This window comes from Trachurus trachurus, assembly GCF_905171665.1.
Source record: "Trachurus trachurus genome assembly, chromosome: 5".
In the NCBI taxonomy this organism is placed as follows: Eukaryota; Metazoa; Chordata; class Actinopteri; order Carangiformes; family Carangidae; genus Trachurus; species Trachurus trachurus.
In genome coordinates, this window is record NC_139896.1 from 21,334,483 (window position 1) to 21,355,265 (window position 20,783).

General features: G+C 42.0%; 1 protein-coding gene across 2 annotated transcripts in view; it reads right to left on the minus strand.

Moving 5' to 3' along the window:
* LOC310985964 (semaphorin-3D) overlaps positions 1-20,783 on the minus strand; it is an 81,263-nt gene that overhangs the window by 14,173 nt on the left and 46,307 nt on the right. For both annotated transcript variants that reach the window (XM_083971648.1, XM_083971649.1), the window contains exons 3-8: positions 4,123-4,277; positions 3,948-4,010; positions 3,293-3,412; positions 2,888-2,978; positions 495-623; positions 238-380 (exon numbers count right to left, since the gene is read on the minus strand). In XM_083971648.1, coding sequence (XP_083827774.1) covers positions 238-380; positions 495-623; positions 2,888-2,978; positions 3,293-3,412; positions 3,948-4,010; positions 4,123-4,277 — 701 coding nt within the window. The remainder of the gene's footprint in view (positions 1-237; positions 381-494; positions 624-2,887; positions 2,979-3,292; positions 3,413-3,947; positions 4,011-4,122; positions 4,278-20,783) is intronic.

Genomic DNA, 20,783 nt, shown 5'->3' on the forward strand with positions numbered 1-20,783 from the left:
ACTGTACTGTGTAAAGTATATGACTTGAATACATGAAAATTACAATAAAGCAGAAGTTGCCCTTCCATATGTACTACACTGGGCAGCTGTGGCTCAGGAGACAAAGCGGGTAGTCAACTAATGAGGAGGTTGCTGTTCAATTCCTGCCTCCTCCAGTTTCCACGTGTCAAAATGTCTGTGAGTTTTGTCTTTGTTGATACTTGCAGCAACAACACATCTCTGTCTCTGTGTCTGTACCTTGCAGACTCGAGCCACGCGGCTGTACACCCTCTTGTCCCACTGTCCCGCCTCCACGGCCCGCTCCTTGAAGAAGAAGTAAACCTTGTCGTCGTCCGGGCTGTGAGTGTCTGGGATGGAGAAGGAGCCCACGAACTCCGGTTCTGATGGGGAGAGAGTATGAGGTAACGATAATGTGAGATAATGAGGTGATGTGTTTGTGGTTTTATAAAAAAAAAAAATCCTCTGGAGTGAGAGCTCAGACTGCAGCTCCTCACCGTTGAGCCAGTTCTGGTCGTAGGCCTCTGTGCGGATGTAGTGCTGGCTGCTGCCCTGCACCGTCGTACGGAAGATCGCAGCATTGGCTCCCATGAAGTCCACGGAGGTCCCTGCGTAGAGTTCTCCATCTGTAGACAAACAGCAGCACATCACACCTACTATCTCAGAAACAGTGTTTGCATTAAACACAACAAATCTTGCTGAGATGGCTTCACTGACCAAAGCAGAGAGTGTTGCAACACTCACAGCTGTTTCAAGCATTTCATCTTAAATCTTCTGCTGCCCTGAGACCTCAACATGTTCAATTACAGAACGAATCTTCACTGTAAACAGCCCAAAGCCTCCAGAGCTCTTACTGGTATTATTATTGTCTGTGAGCAGCAGCTTTTTTAAATTATACTTTACCGTCAGGGATTAAAAACCCACTGAGAAAAAGCTGTAAACATCTGAAAACTGTAACTAAATGATGTAATTTGTGATGTGCAAACAGATGCTGGATCGCTTGATTCTCACAACTTCAATAACTGTGGTTTTTTTTCTCTGTCTTACATTCTTTCTCTCTCTTACAACATACAATACCCTCACCTCAGACAGCACACCCAACAAGAGAGAGAGAGATAACTGAATAAATGAATAAGACAAATGAAATAGAAATAAAAAATAATTGACAATACTTCAACTGTGCAGAAATAAAATATAATTTTATATAACTGTAACATGTGGAACAGCCTACTGAACGCAGATCCCTGCATGAAGCTGTGACTTGTCTTGCATTAAATATCTTATTCACTGACAGTGTTGTTAATGTAACATGGTTTCCTTGTCATTTAAAGTTTTGTTTAAAAATGAAATGCCTTACATTGGAAATGTAGTTCCCCTTCACTTTGTAGACTGTGTCATAAATAATGTAAAGATGTGTGAATTTTCAGTGTCACAAGATTTAAAGAATCTCAAGGCGTCTGTGCTGCCATTTTGCATTTTTTTTCAAATCAACAAATCAACATACAAAGAAGGGAAATCCTTTTCTTCACTAGGGTGTTGATGTTTTAGGACCAGCACAAGTGGTCTAACGTCATTTGAACATGGATCTTGTGGGTGACGGCAAATTTCAGCGAGTCCAGAGCGACAGGAGGTGATGAAGCCTTTGATCATCCTCGAAGCTCTTCATCACCACTAGACGACAGTCGCTGAAACATCTGGACGGGGACTACAGCAACGTTTGATTATCAGGTCGGGTGTGTGATGAACAGTGTTCCTTCTCCACTTGGTACAAACTCCCCTACGGAGCGGTTCAGTAACACAGAACTCAGCCGTGTGTCTGTCGGCCAGGTGAGAGCACAGTCCTGTGTGTACCTCTGGTGCTTTGTTTTTTTCGGCCTTGTGGTCGTCCAGCTCGTCCTCCGGGGAGTGGACGCTGGCTGGCCGGACACCAGGCCGGACCAGAGGGTGCGCCATGTTCCTGATGCCAGCTCCTTTTCCTCTGGGCCTCCTCCTGGACCTGGAGCCAGCACATCCTCTGTTGTTGATGTTGGCTCTGCAGCACGGGGCCTCGTGGGGCCAAGTTGGACCAGGAGGAGAACTCATAGAGCAGCAGAGTGAGCACTGTACTGCAATAATTATAATGTTTGTCATGTGTGATAAGACGCAGAGCGGGAGGAGCTCGCAGGGTGAGAATAACCAGAGCAGGTAGGACGGCCGCTGCACTTGCAGGCGCCACCTTGTTTATTTACACAGCAGGATGTGATGTGCGTCTCTTCAAACGGACTCGCAAACAACATCACAAAGTTCAGTCCAACAAAGACCTTTCACCACCAAACATTGCAAATCTATTTAACTTGTTGTTTATTGCTCCATCTTTCCGATTTGTGCCTCCCCACATAGCTGGAAACTATAAAAACCACTGAACATCCTCTTGGTGTCCTGTGTGTTTGTGTGTGTGTGTCTTCTGCTGCAGGTCCACCTCGTCTCTCTCTCTGTCCATCAACACCAGCACAACAATCAGAGTCAAAAACTCAGTTTGAAAACTCACAGCTGCTTCCATGGAGGCTCTTTGTCTAAAAGCAGTTGATGTGTTTTACGTCCTCGGTGTCGCGTGGGGGCAACAGCTGACGTCAGTATGTGAAATAAGTCAAGCGGACCACACACGCCACGGCTGAACGCACGATCTGTGGCGAGCAACGAGACAGTGGTGGGATTGTACACAGTGGAACATTAGTGTCTCCAGAATATGAATACAGCTGTTAGGGGACGACAGAGCATGATTTAATATATATCCACTGTGTGTGTGTGTGTGTCTGTGTGTGTCTCCCTCTGTGTCTGTGTGTGTGTGTGTGTGTGTGTGTGTGGGTGGACACAGTGTGTTATGTGAGGATTCTACAAATCTGAGACCCACCAGTCAGTCGAGCAGTGAAGGGCTCTCTGGGACTGAAGGGACATTTTCCTCTGCCTGACTCCACAATGTGAGACAACATGAAGAACGGCCCCTGAAAGAGAGAGAGAGAGACCACACACAAAGACCGGGTTATCGATAAACCAACGGTCAAATAGGAAATTGATTCTTCATTTCTTCATGCGCTTCTTGATTTTCAACAGAAAACTGAAGCTCTGCAAACGGGAAACCAAAACAAACAGGTATCGTTGATTCTTGGTATTAATTTCCATCACATTGTCAATTTTTGCATCGTACCAAAGAACTCATAACATAAACTAACCGTGATTTATTTTTCTAGGGGACACAAATATGTGACAGACCCCACCGTACTGATGAGATTAATCAGTGAATGAACTGCTGTCTCACCTCAGCGTTGTGTCCGATGTGCAGGTATGTGCACTGTGGATGGTAAGCACCGGTGCCGCAGACATAAACATGGGTCTTATTGAAGGGCTGCAGCAACCGCACAAAGTTGGCGCAGTCCGTCTGAAAACACAACGCCATAAAATATATAGTTTTAACACTGAGATTATTCACAGTATTCAATTCAACACCTTATTTCAGACACAGAGGTGGTCCATAGAACAAAACAAACACACAAGAAGAAAAAAGAGACAGATACTCAAAATATCAAATATTTACATATAAGATAAAATGCCAATGCCTCCAAAGCCTTGAGGTGAACCTAACAAATGAAGAGTAACAGGGAGAATCCTGTACCTACGTATATATTTTATTTAAATGGAGCACAGAGTATATTTAACATAAATGTTCAAGAGTTAGCCTGGACTCATTTTCCTATGCAGTCAAGCTTTGGATTAATTCAAAGCTCCATGTTTTAATCTTTTACTGCATTTTATCTCTGACCCTCTTTCCCGATTGGCTGACTGTTTTCTGAGTGATCCAATTAAAATAGAGCAGATGTCAGGTAAAATGCTCAGAGAAACCAAATCCTGCAAGTGTTGAATGGTGAGTGACTGCTTTGTTGTGACATCACAAAGTTGCAGAAGTCCTGACTTACCTCCAGGCTTTTCCCTGCCAGCTTGCAGTGCTCCACATGCTCCGTCGCAGCCGGCCAGTAGACCTGGTAGAGAAAAGGAACAGCGCTCTAGTGCTTGGCTTGCAACACGTTGAATGAAAACATAATCTTCATCAAAAAAACAAAAAGAGTCAAAGTCTGTGTTTTAACGTCTCACCATGCGCGTGGGCAGGTCCAGGCTGTCCGGCCTCAGCAGGTAGATGTGGTCTTTACCGCCCACCAGCAGCCAGCCTTGGTCCTCATCCAGCAGGAGGGCCTGGTACCCCCCGCTGCGCCCGCCCTTCCAGTAGACCGCTGAGCTGTTCCTCAGGTCTGAGAGAGAGAGAGAGGACACAGTTCAATCAATCAGATTTGATCCAGTGATGCAACACTGTAACAGTATCAGGGCTGTTCTGACCCACAGAGGCAGTTTTCACCCATGTGTGCAGGTCAACACACGATAACACAAAAAGCGCTGAACTGATTTGCACAGATCTTAGTGTTGGAGTAGAAACTGTTCGATTCGGGTGCTGATCCAGTTGAAGAGACAGATCCTAGAATTCTTCATCACTTCACTTTCCATTACAAGTTTTGCAAGTTTTTAAAGACTTCCATCAGATGTATATAAAAAATGAATAGTAAGTGCTGGTTTGACATGTTCGTGTGCTGGTGAATTTCTCAGGAAGTAATGCTTGATTCCTGATGTAAGAATATCAGACATATTAATGGGTTGAGAGCTGTGACTTTGTGTAGTTTGGTGCAGATCCAGATCATAATGTGGATGCTGTGGAGGAAAGAAAACATTTAGCCTCAGAGGAGGAACCGGCTGATCTGACCAGTTCTGTGCTGTTGTTGCCCAAGGAGAAACGCTGAGCGCAGGGTTTTACTTGTGGCAAAGAGTTTTTACAGTGTGGTTGTTGCAACATTTACTTATCTGAATGCTTCCTCCACCACAGTAAAACACACACACACACACACACACACACACACACACACACACACACACACACACACACACACACACACACACACACACACACACACACACACACACACTGACACACACAGTCACAGCAGCAGTTCATCAGTGGGGCTGCAGAGCCGGTGCCTCTGGGGAGTCGGTGCTAAAGCAGCCAGAAAACGACCTGAACAAGCAGAGCAAATTAACCCTGAAGCTGTGGCTGCTCGGCCGCCACGCTGTTTACTCTGTGACGCTGTCCGACAGGCCGCCCTGGGCCGTGAGTGATAACCGGAGCGAGGAGGGTTTCACTCCAACAGGCAATAGATCCAAACTGAAAAGACGTATGGTCCAGTAATAATAATAATGATGGAGTCAAAAATATATTTCATGCCAGTGCTGTGATTAAATTTCATGTTTTCTTATAGTTTCCTTTTTCAAATTAAACCTTGCGTTCTCCTGCCCTCAGTCTGTCGAATGGAAAAATAAATAGAGGCAATAAATTATCACTTACTGCACAAAAACACCAAAATGTCTCAGGTCACGACTTCATTAAACTTAACTTAGAAAATGAACTTAACTAATTCAACTTGAATAACTTAACTTACATAACAACATAACTGAAATATAAATATGTGTTGCTTGCTTTTTTGTGACAGGAGAGTGAAGATCCTGAAGTTGTTTGGACAAAACAATTTGGTAAAATTGAGATTTTTCACTTCATTGTTTATAGACATTTTATTGATCAATGATTTATTGGTTAACATAATCCACATGTTTAACAATTATGTTTACTTGCGATTACAGTTCTCCAACTCTGTGGGATTTAGCTTTACTCCAAAACGTTTGGGTTGTCGCATAAATATAGGTCACAGGATTTTCTCCATTATGAAAAGACTCCTTTATATTCTTATTAATCCTGCACCTGCATTAGATTTGCTGAACTGTACTGGAGGTAGATCCATGAACTCCAGCTATAAATCAAATCAAAGCAACTAATTAACCCTGAAATCCTCAGTGTTTTCTTGCCTGTAACCTGCCCCCGCCACCGTCACCTCGCCTTGCCGTAAATAATCACCTGATGAACGAAGGAAATTAACCATGAAACTCCTCGAGTCTGTCGTCAGGCTTACTTACAGCAGTGGACCCCACACTGATGTCTGCACCCCGGTGTGCACAGAGACGCTGCTGCTGCTGTGTGTCCTGAGCGGCTGAAAGGACGGAGGAGCCACAGCTTTGAACGCAGCACGGCACATTTGTTACACTTCAGCACCATTTAAAAAGAAATCCATCACTGCTTTCATCAGCTCAGACGGCGGGACGGCAGAGTCCCTGCTTCCTAACCAGCCGTGGAAAACGGAAAAGAGAAAGAGAGAGTACTTGGTCCAGTTTATTTGTGAAACTTTAAATCACACTCAGACTGAAGGAGTTTCACACACCCAACGCAAAAATAATAAAATAAGTAATAAGGCAGAGTGGTTCTCCATGTTAGTCTTCTGTTTTATTCAGAAGTGTTGATCCACATGAGAGTCTCCTATGATTGGCTGACTGTTTTTGAGTGATCCAATAAAAATGTTGCAGATTTCAGGTAAAACACGAAACCAAACGCTGCAAGTGGTGGGTGGTGGGTCCAGGTGGGTCCAGGTGGGCGGGGCTTAGCGAATGCTTCATTGTGACATCATAAAGTTGCAGGAAGTCTTGTTTTTAAGGCTCAGTTTCTGTATACAGGCTGTGTGCATTTCTCTGTGGACTGAGGCTTTGATACTTTCACAGTATTAATATAGAACCTAGAGCTGCTCTATAACACACTTCAAATGGACATCTGCCTTTATACCGTATGGCGCTTTAACACAAACATCTGCCTTTAGACTGTATCCGACTTAAAAACTTGATTTCAAGGCCCAAACATCAAACTACAAACTTTGGTTGATCACCTGAAGGTCGGGACACCAAAGTAGTTGGAAATGATTGAAAATGTGCAGTAAATTTTCACTTTCATTTTCTTTAACTTGAAAAAATAATATAATAAATCACATTAAGAAAACGCTGCACTGAAGCCCCTCTGACCTGAAGCTCAACAATTTACTTCTAAATTCTAGGAAATAACCACTGGAGAAACTCCACTTCTTCACATTCAATGTTAACTTCTTGCTAACTCTCTGAACAAATTAGACTTGCCAAGGGTGGAGACGTTTACAGGAGCATGTCTCAATTTACCTGTTGTCAGTTATAACATTATGTCACGTCGAATATATGCAGATTGTGCGCCCAACACACAACAGCGGTTAGTGGGAGTGCAGACGTTTCTGTGCTGATTACGGCTCTGGAAAACATTACACAAACAGTTCATGTGAAACTGCTCCAAATGTTCTACATCACAGACACAGACACGAGACCTGATGAGTTTCACACATGGAACGATGCCGATGGAACGATGATCTACACACACACACACACACACACACACACACACACACACACACACACACACACACACACACACACACACACACACACACACACACACACACACACACACACACACACATACACACACACACACACACACACACACACACACACACACACACACACACGCCTGCCTGACAAAGCTGAGCATAGGCCTTCAGCTTTTCTTCCTCTGAAATCAGATCTAACAGCATCTGCAACATCTGTTCATGCACCGTTTATGAGATCTTCACAGCTCATTTCTCATTGAGACCATCATGATCACGCTTGCACACACACACACACACACACACACACACACACACACACACACACACACACACACACACACACACACACACACACACACACACACACACACACACACACACACACACACACACACACACACACACACACACACACACACACACGTAAATGACTGGATTTGATGAAAGTTGTGGGAACTCCTCATGGTCTGCGTACTTTGAGTTTCACGTTTCATTAATAGGACCTTAACAGAAAGTTTTTACTTTGTTCTTCTCTTCTGCTGGTGGTGATTGCTGCTCAGATTCTGTAACCTGACAGCTTTTCTTTACTCCAGATAAACTGCTGCTGCTGCTACTAAAGACATGAAGTACTAACATCCTGCCTGCTAAAACATTAGTGCAAGGACAGACTCAACATTGTGCAAAAGATTTGGTGTTTGACCATTTACAGGATGAGTCACGTGTTGTTCCTCAGAGAACTTCATGGTTCAGCTGAAAGAGTTGAGCTTTGTCATAATGAACAGGTTGCAGTTTAATGATGATGACTTCATCCTTATTCTTCTTTCTTGTGTTTCTATTCTCTTCCACTTTTTTCTTTTTGTCCCAGCTTCCGATCTAACAGATCATGATACAACACTGTGATTCATAACTTCTAAAAAATTAAGTTCTGAAGTGAAGTGCTGTTGCTCATGAACACAAACATCTGCTAAATACAAAAGGAGCAGTGACTCAGAGCTGTACAGGTCTATATTGATCACAGGAATCAGCAGCACTGGGCTTAGAAGACACAATGGATTATGGGAGACTGAGGGCTGCAGATACATCAGATACTTCTGAGCTATATGGATGTAATACAGGTTAGAAAAAGATGACTTTTTCTTGTTTTTCTTCCAGCAGAAAACTGTAAAACAGATGCAGAAAAAGTAAGATGTGAGAATTCGAAGAAAGAAGCAGATGGATCCTAAACAATCCTCTGAGCCCTGATGGATCTGAGGGGTTTTAGCTGGAGCCTCTGAGAGCGATGGAGCTGCAGATGATAAAAGTGAAGCAGGATTTTATTTTATGGAGCTGCTGCACTTGGCTCTGCCTCAGCGACTCTTATAGATCCCATCCATCAGACGAGCCAACGATGGGAAATGGACCACACGATGAAAGAAAACGTAGCAGGAGATATCTCAAAGCACTCTCCCCGCGGGGGACGCGGCGGAAAATATGACATGAAATAGTGAAGAGGAGACCAAACCAAACGCCTTACATCACACTCTTCAGATCAGTCATTTTCTGCCCTGAACTTTTCTATTAGTTTTCCTGATAACTTGTGAAAACTCCCACATGTCAGTTGTCTAGAAGAGGCATTAAAAGGTTTAAAAAACTGTGAAAACTTTACCGACAGCGGCGAGTGGAGATAAAGACGTTGTGCATTTGAGTGTGAGCACAGTCGCACAGTGTTTGATTATTTGAGTTTGTCAGGGCTTCGACAGAGTCTGGATGTGATTCACCTTAATGACTAAATGTTTCTCTTCCTTTCAATCAAGGACACAGCTGATGGTGATTGTTTCTGATTGGTCAGCGCTGATCTGGATTAACGCTGATTGGTCAGTGGCAGGAGGTCATGACCTCGACACATCTTGATTCAGCTCTTTAGGTCTGCTGTCATTCTTTGTGTGTTAGTGTTTGTGTGTGTGTGTGTGTGTGTGTGTGTGTGTGTGTGTGTGTGTGTGTGTGTGTGTGTGTGTGTGTGTGTGTGTGTGAGTGAGAGAGAGAGGTCAGGGTTAGTTAGGCTGAGGGTTGTCGTGGTTACGGGTGCAGATTAATTTAGTTTAAACTTCAAAGTTTTACTATTAAAGAAGCAGCGAGATGTTGAGCTAGTGAGATGACAAGAGGAAAAGAAAACTGAATTCTGTGCTTCAAAAATTGAGCATTCATGTTTCCTACTTATCTTTGATTTTTTAATGTTTCTGTTTAATTCTATTTATACTCAGGTGTTTTGCAATGACTGTCATTTGTGTTGTCAGAGTTTATGAACACTAAAATTATCTATGCAGCAATAATAAATAATACAAATACCAAGTTTCAGCAGAGGAACTTTGAGTTTATGGGGGACTTCATTAAAGTTGAAGACTTTATTTATTATCTTTTGATCTATTTATCTTTTTATTCAAGTTTGATTTGAGTGTTTCTGCTGTTTGTTTGTTTTGTCTCTGCTTAGCTCCACAACATTAAAAAATGAAAGTCGCTTGTCAGTGTAGAATAAATAAAGGTTGACAATGATGATTACCATACTTTGCTTTACTTTGTACTGCTATGAGCATCTAGATTATGTAAGCTTCATAAAAAATCTCCCACAATGCATTTCATAAAAGTGAAAAGACCAAAAGAAGCAACAAAATATGAGTGTGTGTGTAGTCATCCATATATACAGAGCAGCATGTGTGTGTGATAGATTGTTAATGCTGATGAGTGTCAGGGCTGGACCTGGACTGTGTGTGTGCGTGTGTGGACATTAATGAAGACACAAGTGAAGTGTCTGTCAAACTTAGTTCATCACTATGAAAAGCTGTTAAGTTGATTTTAATGTTTTTAGTTGAATGAAGCTGAAGTGTCACACAATGCTGAACAGATTCAGACTTGTTCCAATTAAATTGTGTTCAGTTTGGTTGGAAGCAGCACGGACGACAACGTGCTGCTGCTTGACTCCATCACATCCTCTTACGGATTCATCAACAGGGCCATTTCCACTAAACTCACAGAGAACTGAAGCTAAACTAAGCATGAACAGTGGTAGGCTAAAGTGTGTGTGTGTGTGTGTGTGTGTGTGTGTGTGTGTGTGTGTGTGTGTGTGTGTGTGTGTGTGTGTGTGTGTGTGTGTGTGTGTTATAGAAGACAGAGAGTGCTTTGGATAATTGCAAACATTTGTGCAGAGGAAAAGAGCTGTGTGTGTGCCGAACACCTGTACAGGACACGCATGTGTGTGTGTGCTCTCATCAGTCAGAAAGAGAGAGAGTCTGAATGGAAATACTTTTATTTTGACTATGTGATGGTATGTGAGTGTGAAAGAGTGAACTGAATATGAGTCTGTTTAACATCTGTGTGTGTGTGAGATTGATTGTTCCCCATGATGAACACTGATTGCCTGTAATCATGGAGGTCATTAAAACTGGTTTTGCTTCATTAAAATGTTTTGCCCGTGTTTGAGTGTGTGGGTCAGTGTGTGTGGCTGCTGCTGCTCAGGTCAGAGTTTAAATAAGAACTTCCTCCGTGAACTAAAACACACGTGCCTCTTCAACGCCGACATCTTGTTGTTCTTCCTTCCAACTGTTTCAATGATTTTTGTTCTGATTTTCTTTAAAACAACAAAACATCTAAACGTGTGATGTGTTGCCTGTAGAACATCTGAGACTCTTTGTTTGTAGTCTTTTTGTTTTGTTTTGTTTCTTGTGCAGGAAACTGATTAACTAAAGATAAACCACGGTTTGATTTGGGCTTTTGTACTTTTACATATCGAAAGAAAAAGAAAAAGTTAAAGTTCAAAGTCTGGACTCATTCAGTATCTGATTTTGTTTTTTTCTTCTCATTGACCTTTTTATGAAGTTGAATGATAAATAAAAACTATCCAGTTTCCTCTCTAGTACCTGAAGCTTTTTGCAGAGTTTGACAGATCAGGATTTTTGTCTGATAGAAAACTGACTTCAAACTGTCTGACTATTTCCAATCAACAGAAAATCTAAATGATTCTTTACAACAACATTAAGGAGAGAAACAGATGCAACCACAGACATGTTGATGCTTTTTCATAAATAAATTGGTTATCAGAATAACTGCCAATTAATTACTTATAAAACATTAATACTGTGCTTTGTGTGTGTGTTATTGATGACCGGGAGAGGAGAGGATTCATAAAACTCATCTCATTACCCTGTGTTAAATGTAGGAATGTTAAAATCTTAAATGCATAATTAGTGAAGTGTTTAATGAGACAGATGAAGTGTTGACTCTCAGTTTAAACCTGTTCAAGTGTTATAAATACCCTGTAAACTCTGTGTGGGCCGAACCGTCCTAATCTAAACCTAACATGAAAGTGTTGGAAACAGAGTTGTCATGTTGACTCACTCAGAGCTGGAAAACCTTCAGCATTAAATCTCTGAGGCCTGAGGGACCTGGACTGGGATCCAGACTGGATCCTGGTGAACTGGATCAGACCCTGAGCTGCTGCTCTGAGCTTCCACATCGTTAACAAGGCACATAAACAAAAGTGTGTCTTAGAGTTTATGTCTCCATATTTGGCTGTTTCATGGCTCTCTCCTCAGTTTGCTTTGTGTGTGTGTGTGTGTGTGTGTGTGTGTGTGTGTGTGTGTGTGTGTGTGTGTGTGTGTGTGTGTGTGTGTGTGTGTGTGTGATTTCAGAAATCAGCTGGTGGAAATCATCAGCCTGTTATCTGCTCTTTCATCTTCTCGCCAAAGCTCTGGTGTGTCTGATTAACACACACACACACACACACACACAGTCAGGTAGCAGAAGAGGCTGAGCTCAGCTCTGCTGCATCTGTTCAGTGTAACACACGTCAGTGAATCGACTGTGATCAGAGTCCAGTCAGTCACATCAGCAGCCAGAGGTTTTTACACTGAATCATGAACAGAACTTAGAAATCATCTGTCACCAATTTAAAAGCTGTGCTGATGGCTCAGCAGGACCGAGCTGTGATGAAGCTGTTAAACCTTCCTTAGTTTAGCTGAACTGAAACAAACTCAGCTGACACATGTTGATCATGTTCACGACTATATTCTTTTATATCAACTAGTGATTTCTTTATCGACTGTTCTGTTTATTGTTCTCTTGGTTAATCTAATGCTATTATCAGAAATGTCTGAATTTGGGCGGTGTTTAACTCAGTTGGTAGAGCATCCGCCCCATGTGCTGAGGCTATAGTCCTCACTGCAGGCGGCCCCGGTTCAAATCCTGCGTTGAGCGGCCCTATCCTGCGTGTCATTACCCCCCTCTCTGCCTTCCATCTCCTGTCTCTTTCTCTACTATCCTGTCCATTAAAGGCGAAAAAGCCCCAAAAAATATATATATAAAAAAAAAGAAATGTCTGAATTGTCCAGTTGTAACAAAGGAAGGAAGCAAATTCTCTAAATCTCATATAATGCTTTTCAAACAGCTGAGGCCTGTGGGAGACATGAGGTACAATGTGTCTCTAACGGTGTAGTCCATGTTCCCATGTTAAAATGTCCAACAGCAGAATCAAACATGTTTACAGCTTGGTACAAAAAAACAGTTTGGGTTTCTACAGCTAATTCACTCTTTTACTGTATGACAACTTTTAATTCAGCTCACCAGTTTACACTTTATGACCACTAAAGGTACTCTCTGAGGGCGAGGCCTCTTTGACGGACAGATGGGTGCAGATATGATCAAAAATGTAATTTTCCTTAGTTTCAGTATTATGAAATATGTAAATATGACTTTTTTCGACTGTAAAATGCATGTCAAATACGTCTGGCTTTCCAACAGTGAAACCTCTGGTCTGTCAAGCGTAATTTCAGAGTGTGGAGATTACGATCTTGTTACTGTTACTGATGTCTGAAATTAAGACTCATTGATGTTTGTGATTGTTTCTGTTGAAGGAAACTAAAGAGAAAAGTGAAGAGCATCATGATTCACACACTAAACTGAACCAGTCGAAACCTCTGTGGTTTATTTTACACAACGTAGCCTGAGTCACTTGATTGACAGTGACCTCACCCTCACTGAGGGTGGAGTGGGGGGGCAGCGGCGGTGGTGGTAGTGGTGTAGGGGGGTTGGAGGAGTGTGTTGGATTAGATAAAAACTGACAGGATTCCTCACCTGTCACTGAGGCCTGTCTGCTCTGTGTCGTCTCGTTCTCATTATCACCGCCCGTCACAAACCAAATACCATGCTATAACACACTGACCACACCAAACACACACACACAGAGTACCTGTCAGTCTTGTGAGTATTATGTATGCGAGGAATTTGCTCGGACGTGCATGTGTGTGTGTGGGTAACCTGTCAGCTGGCAGATGTTTCTCACGCCACAGAAAACATCTGTTTCTCTGCTGCTGTCTGACAGACTGTGGCAGCATCACTGACCTGACAGCAGAGTTCATCACAAACACTCTGCACATCGCCCGTGATTTATGGAGCAACACACACCACAGAAAGTCCAAACTTCTTTTTCAATGACCTGTTTTCATTTTTTCCCTACAGATCCACAAAGAAACATAAAGCAGAGAGAACCTCGTGTTTTGTTTTCACTGTGAATGAACCTGATGATGTTTTATGTCTCACTCACTGAGTGTCCACAGAAGAATTTTGTTTTTTTTAACACAGTTGTGAATGTTTGTTTCCACTCTGTGATGTATGAATACTTTCAAGCTCTCAATCACTTCTTAAACCGTGTTTTTATTGACTTAATTTTATTTGACGTCGTCTTTTTATCTTTTTATTGTCCCCATATTCCTCTTATACTGCTTTTACTGTGTTTGCGTGCATGTCTGCATGTCTAAGAGTGTTTTATACGGCATCTGCTCCCTACAACTGTTCTTATTTACACTGAGGTTTATGGTTTATCCTCTTTCTGTAACTCTAGCATATCGCTGTTACTATTGTCTCATTTTTAAAGTGTGTGAGTTTTTCTTTTGTGAAACAGATGAAGCTGCCCACACACGGACGCGTGACTGACAATTTGTTCATGCGGCGACAGTGATTGGTCGGCGGCTCCGTTAGCACATGCTAACACTTACAGAGGACCGAAGGGAACGCAGCATCTCGCAGCTCTGGACTCAAATGAAAGCAGGTTGATAGAAACCAAACCACAGTTGTCCTGACACTGTGAACTCAGGGAGGATTGTGGGGGGTGGGCAAGGGGGGGTAGTATCCAACTCTCCATTTGCACAGGAAGTTGCAGCAGACATGAATATATTTTATTGTTCTTTAAGTGCAGACATGTGGAGTTGACACTAATAGCACACAGCATATGATGAAGTAGTGAAGTAAAACTTGATATAATTTACTAGAATAACAGAGGAAACATTAGGGGGAGAGTGAAGCTGAGCTGATATCTCCACTACCATCTGCACCAGACGTTTAAATGTATAAAAGATCTGTCCTGAGCCATTAGAGACAGAGAGAGCTCATCTTACTCCTCGTGGTTTTTTATATACGACCATCAACATGTGAAACCAAGATGATGTTCAAGGTCAGTTCACCCTGGCTGCTTTCATTTGAGACTCCGAACTTGTTGTCTTTTACTTTTATTCATTCATGGACAAAATGAGCTGCTCACTGTCTTTGATCTTTGATCCTTGGAAACTCAGTGTTTCTTTGGTCTGTTGTGGAGCATGTGATGATTTTTTCTCCACAGCCAAGTTGACTCATCTGACTTTGTGTTGCCGCTCTCCCATATACAGTAGCCTAATCAAGTTTATCAAAGCTGGGTAAAAGAAGAAACACACTGAGGTGACTACGTGCTACGTGTTGGAAACCTGAAACATGTAGATTAGAAAATACAAAATATATTATTTTTATGTTTGTACATTGTTTACTGGTTGTTTACCTTGAAATACATAAAAACTGCTGGGGAAACAGAAACCCGTAGTCTGCTGCAACAGCTCACATGGTAATTTTAATATAGCGTGTGGATCTCTTTCTTTAATCAAATATTAAATTCTTCTTCATCATCATGCTCCATAACTTGATTAACAAAATCGATGAACAATATTCACTTTAATTTCAATTTTTAAGCTGATGATTCACTTATTATGTAATAATTTGTGATTTTTTGACTCATGAATGATGAAACGTTGGGACTTTACAGTGGATTTTTATCACCTCCATGTGTACATGAACGTGGTCGTGTTGTTCCAAATGATGAGGTAAGATGTTGTTGATCAGGTTTGGAGACAGCGTGTTGTTCCTCCAGCAGCAGGAGATGCTGAACTGAAGCTCACACCTTCACCTCCTCCTCCTCCTCAGTGATGTTTGTCTGGTAAGAAGATCGAGGTTTAGAGTAACACATAATTCCTGCTCAAGTCTGAAACCAAACTCCTCTGTTTATTATTCCAGTGAGTTCAGGTAGCCATGTCTCCTTCTTCTCTTCTCCTGCCCTCAGTTTATTTGACAGCGCTGCCGGGACACATCCGGACAAAACCACCTCCACGTCCACATCAAGGTTTGCCAACCTCACTCTGATCAAAGAGCCTTTTACTGAGACACAACAGTGTTATGCTATTATTTTTTTATGTACTTTATTCTTTCATCATTTTACAGATTAATATCTTGAATAAACGAGAATAATTTATCGGTGTTTCCTTGTTTAAATCCTGTTAAACACTTTGTCCTTCATACAAATTATGTTTCTTGTTCGTTTATTCAGGATGAAACTCTAGCTGCTATGTGCTAGTGGCTAACTCCAGTCCAGATGCTCTCATGTTTCTGCTGCGGTCAGTCTGTGTAAATGTGCTATGTAAATAAAGTTTGACTGATTGAAGCTTGGCGATGGTCCACTGTGCAGCACTGCTCATGTTTCAGCCTCAGTCTAAACTCTTCCTGGTCTGGGTGGTATAGACATGTTTGTTTTTCATAGCGGATCCAGTAGCGGCAGCGGCCCGACACTGGGATGAAGGACGTCGGCCATTGTGGGTCGGCGGGCGTGAAGGTCAAAGTATCAAAAACTTACAAGACGAGAGGATTTTTTGCTGCTCCCTCTTTTCTTCCCTTCAGCACTCGGTTCTTCTTCAGCATCTGCAGCCACCTTCTTGGCAAATATTTGACTTTTTCTTGCTGGGAAACGTCCTGTTTCTCCTTAAATGGACACTTTGATGTTCTCTTTGAAAATAGGAATCTTATTTTCATCAGCGAAACATCTGCTGCTTCATTTTGTACCACTTTGCTTAATCCTCTCTCTAGGACAAACAATTCACTTCTGACTGTTTTCAAGCAATGATGCTGCAGGATTTGATTTCTCCTCCTCTGCTTGTGTTTGAAACCAGTTAATTTCTTGTAATGTAAAAATGCATAAATACACTTTCACAGTCAGTTAACTGACGTTGCATTCAGTGACCTCGGTAATTCCCCTGTTTGGTAACTAAAGAATATTAAATAGCCTTAATTTTTCCATTTTTCTTCAACATGAAAAGAACTGATGCCAATCCACTAAAATCTATACAACATTTGAAACATATTAAGAAATAAACATGCTGCCAATATTTATTTTATTCATTTGCTGATCTGTACTACTGTACTTTTGACACAGAAATGGAGAATCCCTCTGAGGTCTGAGGACGTTTCTCAATTTCTACATTTTTTCTTTAATTTTGAAAAATGATACATATACTGTTTTAAATCATAATTTTCAGAAGAATCAACTCTTGTTTTTGTGAGCCCTCATGTTTTTTCCGAGAATGCACAAAGATTATATGGCACAAACACAAAGAAATTGAAATTCTTCAAATGTCTTGAGAAAACAAATTCATGTGGATGAACTGTGTTGGTGCTTGAAACGGGTTCACCAACGTCTGCGAGTTCATAAATACATGAAAACGATTGTAGATAAAACAACACGTGTCTGACGTTCCAGATGAAGTTCTCTTTCCTCTCTGGAGTCGTTAAGCCTGTGATGCATCAACCTGACCTCAAAGACACTGAGCATTACCTCACATCATCTTCGAAAAGCTGCACTTGAACGCACCATTGAAGGCTGCAGCTGACAACCAGCTGTCCGCATGACGAGCACATCTGTTGTGTGTGCCTGACTGGGCTGAAACGACCCGTCGTTGGTCTGAGCTCCTGATCCAGAGAAGATCTCAGAACATCTTCAACAGACAGTGTGACACACATGACTCACCATGTGATCAGAACACGCGCTCTGCTGTACGTCTCATCAACATCTCTGGCAACGCAATGATGCAACGCCATGACAGAGCTTTTATGTTTCAGGACAAGAGGAGCCAGGTTCAACGTTTTACAGCCTCCTGCTTTTGATATTGAATAATGAAACAATGGGGGGAACAAACAAACAAACAAACAATGAAAGCTACAGAACGTAGAGTAAAACCTCTTTATGGAGCTCATTCCACCTCCCATAGCCTCCTGCGCCCTTTAGTCTCTGTCCTCTCTCTGGTTCATTGACAAACTCTTAACCTCCAGAATTCATTACTTCATTCAGACCCACCTTGTCCTTTCTTTACTCCCATTACTTCACCCCTTCCTCCTCTTCCTCCCCCACCGGGTCTGATCTGCTGTAGAAAACTGAAGGAACAAAGACGACTGATTCTTCTCTCAGCAGCAGAACAGACAGAGCTCCACCCACACTTCAACTCCACTCACTAAAATACTCACTACAGTTACACACCCGCTAGCCGCTACATTCAGAGTGGTCTCCTCTGAGTGTGTCAATCATCTGAAACTGAATGGTGATTTTGTCTCTCATTTGTCAGTATTTAAAGTTGAGCAGCAGCGTAGTGTTGCCACAGTTGAGCATCAGATCTGAGCTCCTCATGTAGAATAAACGGCATTTACATCTGACGTGTCTGTAAACTCCCTGATTAAGTTGTAGACACAAAGTGTCTGTGATTCCAACTTAACCCAACTCCAAACTATGTGTAATCGTTAATCCAAGTTATTTTATTATTTATTATTTTCTCTTTCTTTTTTTTCTATTTATTTATCGTATGATTAATTGTGCTTTAACTGTTTCCTTATTTAACTGTGTTTTTAATGAAATATGTATCTCTTTCACGGTGAGCCGAAGACAATTTTCCACGATGGTGGACAATAAAATTTTGTATTGTATTGTATTGTATTGTATTGTATTGTATTGTATTGTATTGTATTGTATTGTAAACCTTCGCTGAGACTGCAAACTATGGCAGAAGTAGGAGGTGGTGCAGACTGAGCAGATGTTTCATGTTCACATCTGCAACATGGAAGCAAATGATTTTTCCTCTTTACTGTAAGTAGGAGAGAGAAGACGAACGAGGAGACAATTCATCTGAAGGACAGAGAAGGATCATGTCTCTTAACATGTCTGCGAGTGCCTCCATTTCTCCTTCCACAGTCTCCAGCTCAGACACACACACACACACACTTCCTAATCATTGTAATTGTTTATGCTGAATCTTGGCCTCAGTTCATTCCCCTCTGTGCTGCATCCAAGAGTCTCTGTATGTGTGTGTGTGTGTGTGTGTGTGTGTGTGTGTGTGTGTGTGTGTGTGTGTGTGTGTGTGTGTGTGTGTGTGTGTGTGTGTGTGTGTGTGTGAAAACTGTGGATCCAGTCATTTCAATGACAATTCCTTTCTCGTTATGATCATCTATCTCTAAGTATCTATGACCTCCTCCATGAACGCGCCACCATCACTGTTCCTCTCCTCTCCTCTCTGCACCGCTCACGGCTCTAAATCACAGTTAAAGAGTTTCCTCTGAACCTTGACACAGATAACTGCAGGCGTTTCATAGATCATGTTTCAGGATCCAGAGGAGAGCAGATAAATGGCTAAAATAACTCCAGCGGTTATTAACTCACCATTCAGGTCACATTTATTTACCCGTAATTAAAGCTGCCAGCTCATCTGATGTCAGGAGCTATGATGGGGCTTATTGGTACGTTACCAGGGGGAAGAACTGACATTGAGTCCTGAAGACCTGGGTCTGTTTTCTAATGGTCTAATGTGCCGTGAACTGTGTGGTTTCATTTTTTTTTAAAGCAAAACCTGGACTCAATGGTTTTTAGCTTCTTTGTCCTGACATTTCACCTGAGCTGAAAAACAACAAACCCTCTCCCCCTTCCTTATTTGGCTGTTAGTTTAATAAACTATCGGCTTGTTTAGTTCCTGGACTCGGCGAAGGATTCTTTTTAAATGTCACGTTTAATAACAAGTCCCCCTTTCTACTACTAGATACAGAACTGAAAGATGTTCCAGATGCAAGAAAAAGAAAATCTTAAAGCAGCATTGATCAATATCTCATACAGAAAATCAAAGAGCTGCTCATGGAGACAACCCCACGCGGGGTCATCATGAGCTGCAGCCGCACAGAACTTAAAAGCATCTTGGTCCTTGGTGCAGTAAAATGCAATTATCTGTTTATACTGTACATATTGACTAATACCAAGCAGCTGCTGTGACCTCCAGCTGCAGCTGCAGCTCATATCTCTTCATCTCCAACACAATACAGTTTTACTCATTTCCCAAACCTCAACAATAGGCTTCCTTCAGCCCACTGATTCATATCTACTGTACACACTGTAAGTGTCTGCCGTCTGATTGGTCCCTGGGGTTGCTTTCAGAGACTTCACCCACGACAAAAAATCTCACACAGCTTTTATGACCTTTATCCTGGTTGGAAAACTATGAATAAAAAGGCTTTTTATTATCTCAAGCCCTTGGATCCATCCATCGATATATTATGTAAATTACAAACGCGCATGTGCAAAACCTTACCAAAGAATTGTGGTGGATCTATGAATGTGAACCTGTTGCACAAACACAAAACAAAAAATATTGAGCAAATATGACGTAAAACTTGCTGGAAAATGACAATTAACATCTATCTAATATATGATGGACACTCCACAGACACACACACACATGAACTTTGTGGAGCTTCAGCCTGATTTATTGTCAGAGAACAAATCAATGGCTTCGGGTCTAAAACCTCGACCTCTCCCTAAAACTGAAACCACAAATCATCTCCTGCAGGAAAAAGCTTGTTCTGAGCTACAAGCTACAACTCATCATGAAACCATAAATCAGACATGAAGGAAAGATGATCCAGCCCCCAACATCCGACCTTAGCAGCCAGCTCATGAGTTTCTTTTCCCATGTGTCACTCTCTGCTGCTTCAGACAATCGCTCTGTACTGAGAGATAACGGTGTCTTAATCATTGACAAACAGAAATCACTTTGGCCTCGTTTCTAAAAAAACGCATCTGATCTGTGACATGATGAGGTTGTCTGATATTTACCAACCCAGAGGTTAAAAGCAGTGAAGTTGTGACTTGGTATCATCGTGTGCAAGCCACAGCTGACAAACGACAGGCGGCCGTGACCCACATCAGAAGCAGAGATAAATCAGGAGCTGGGAGATGATCAACATGTCAGAGACTCAGAGATACAGAGGAACCGGATTCACCACCACAGGAAGCTG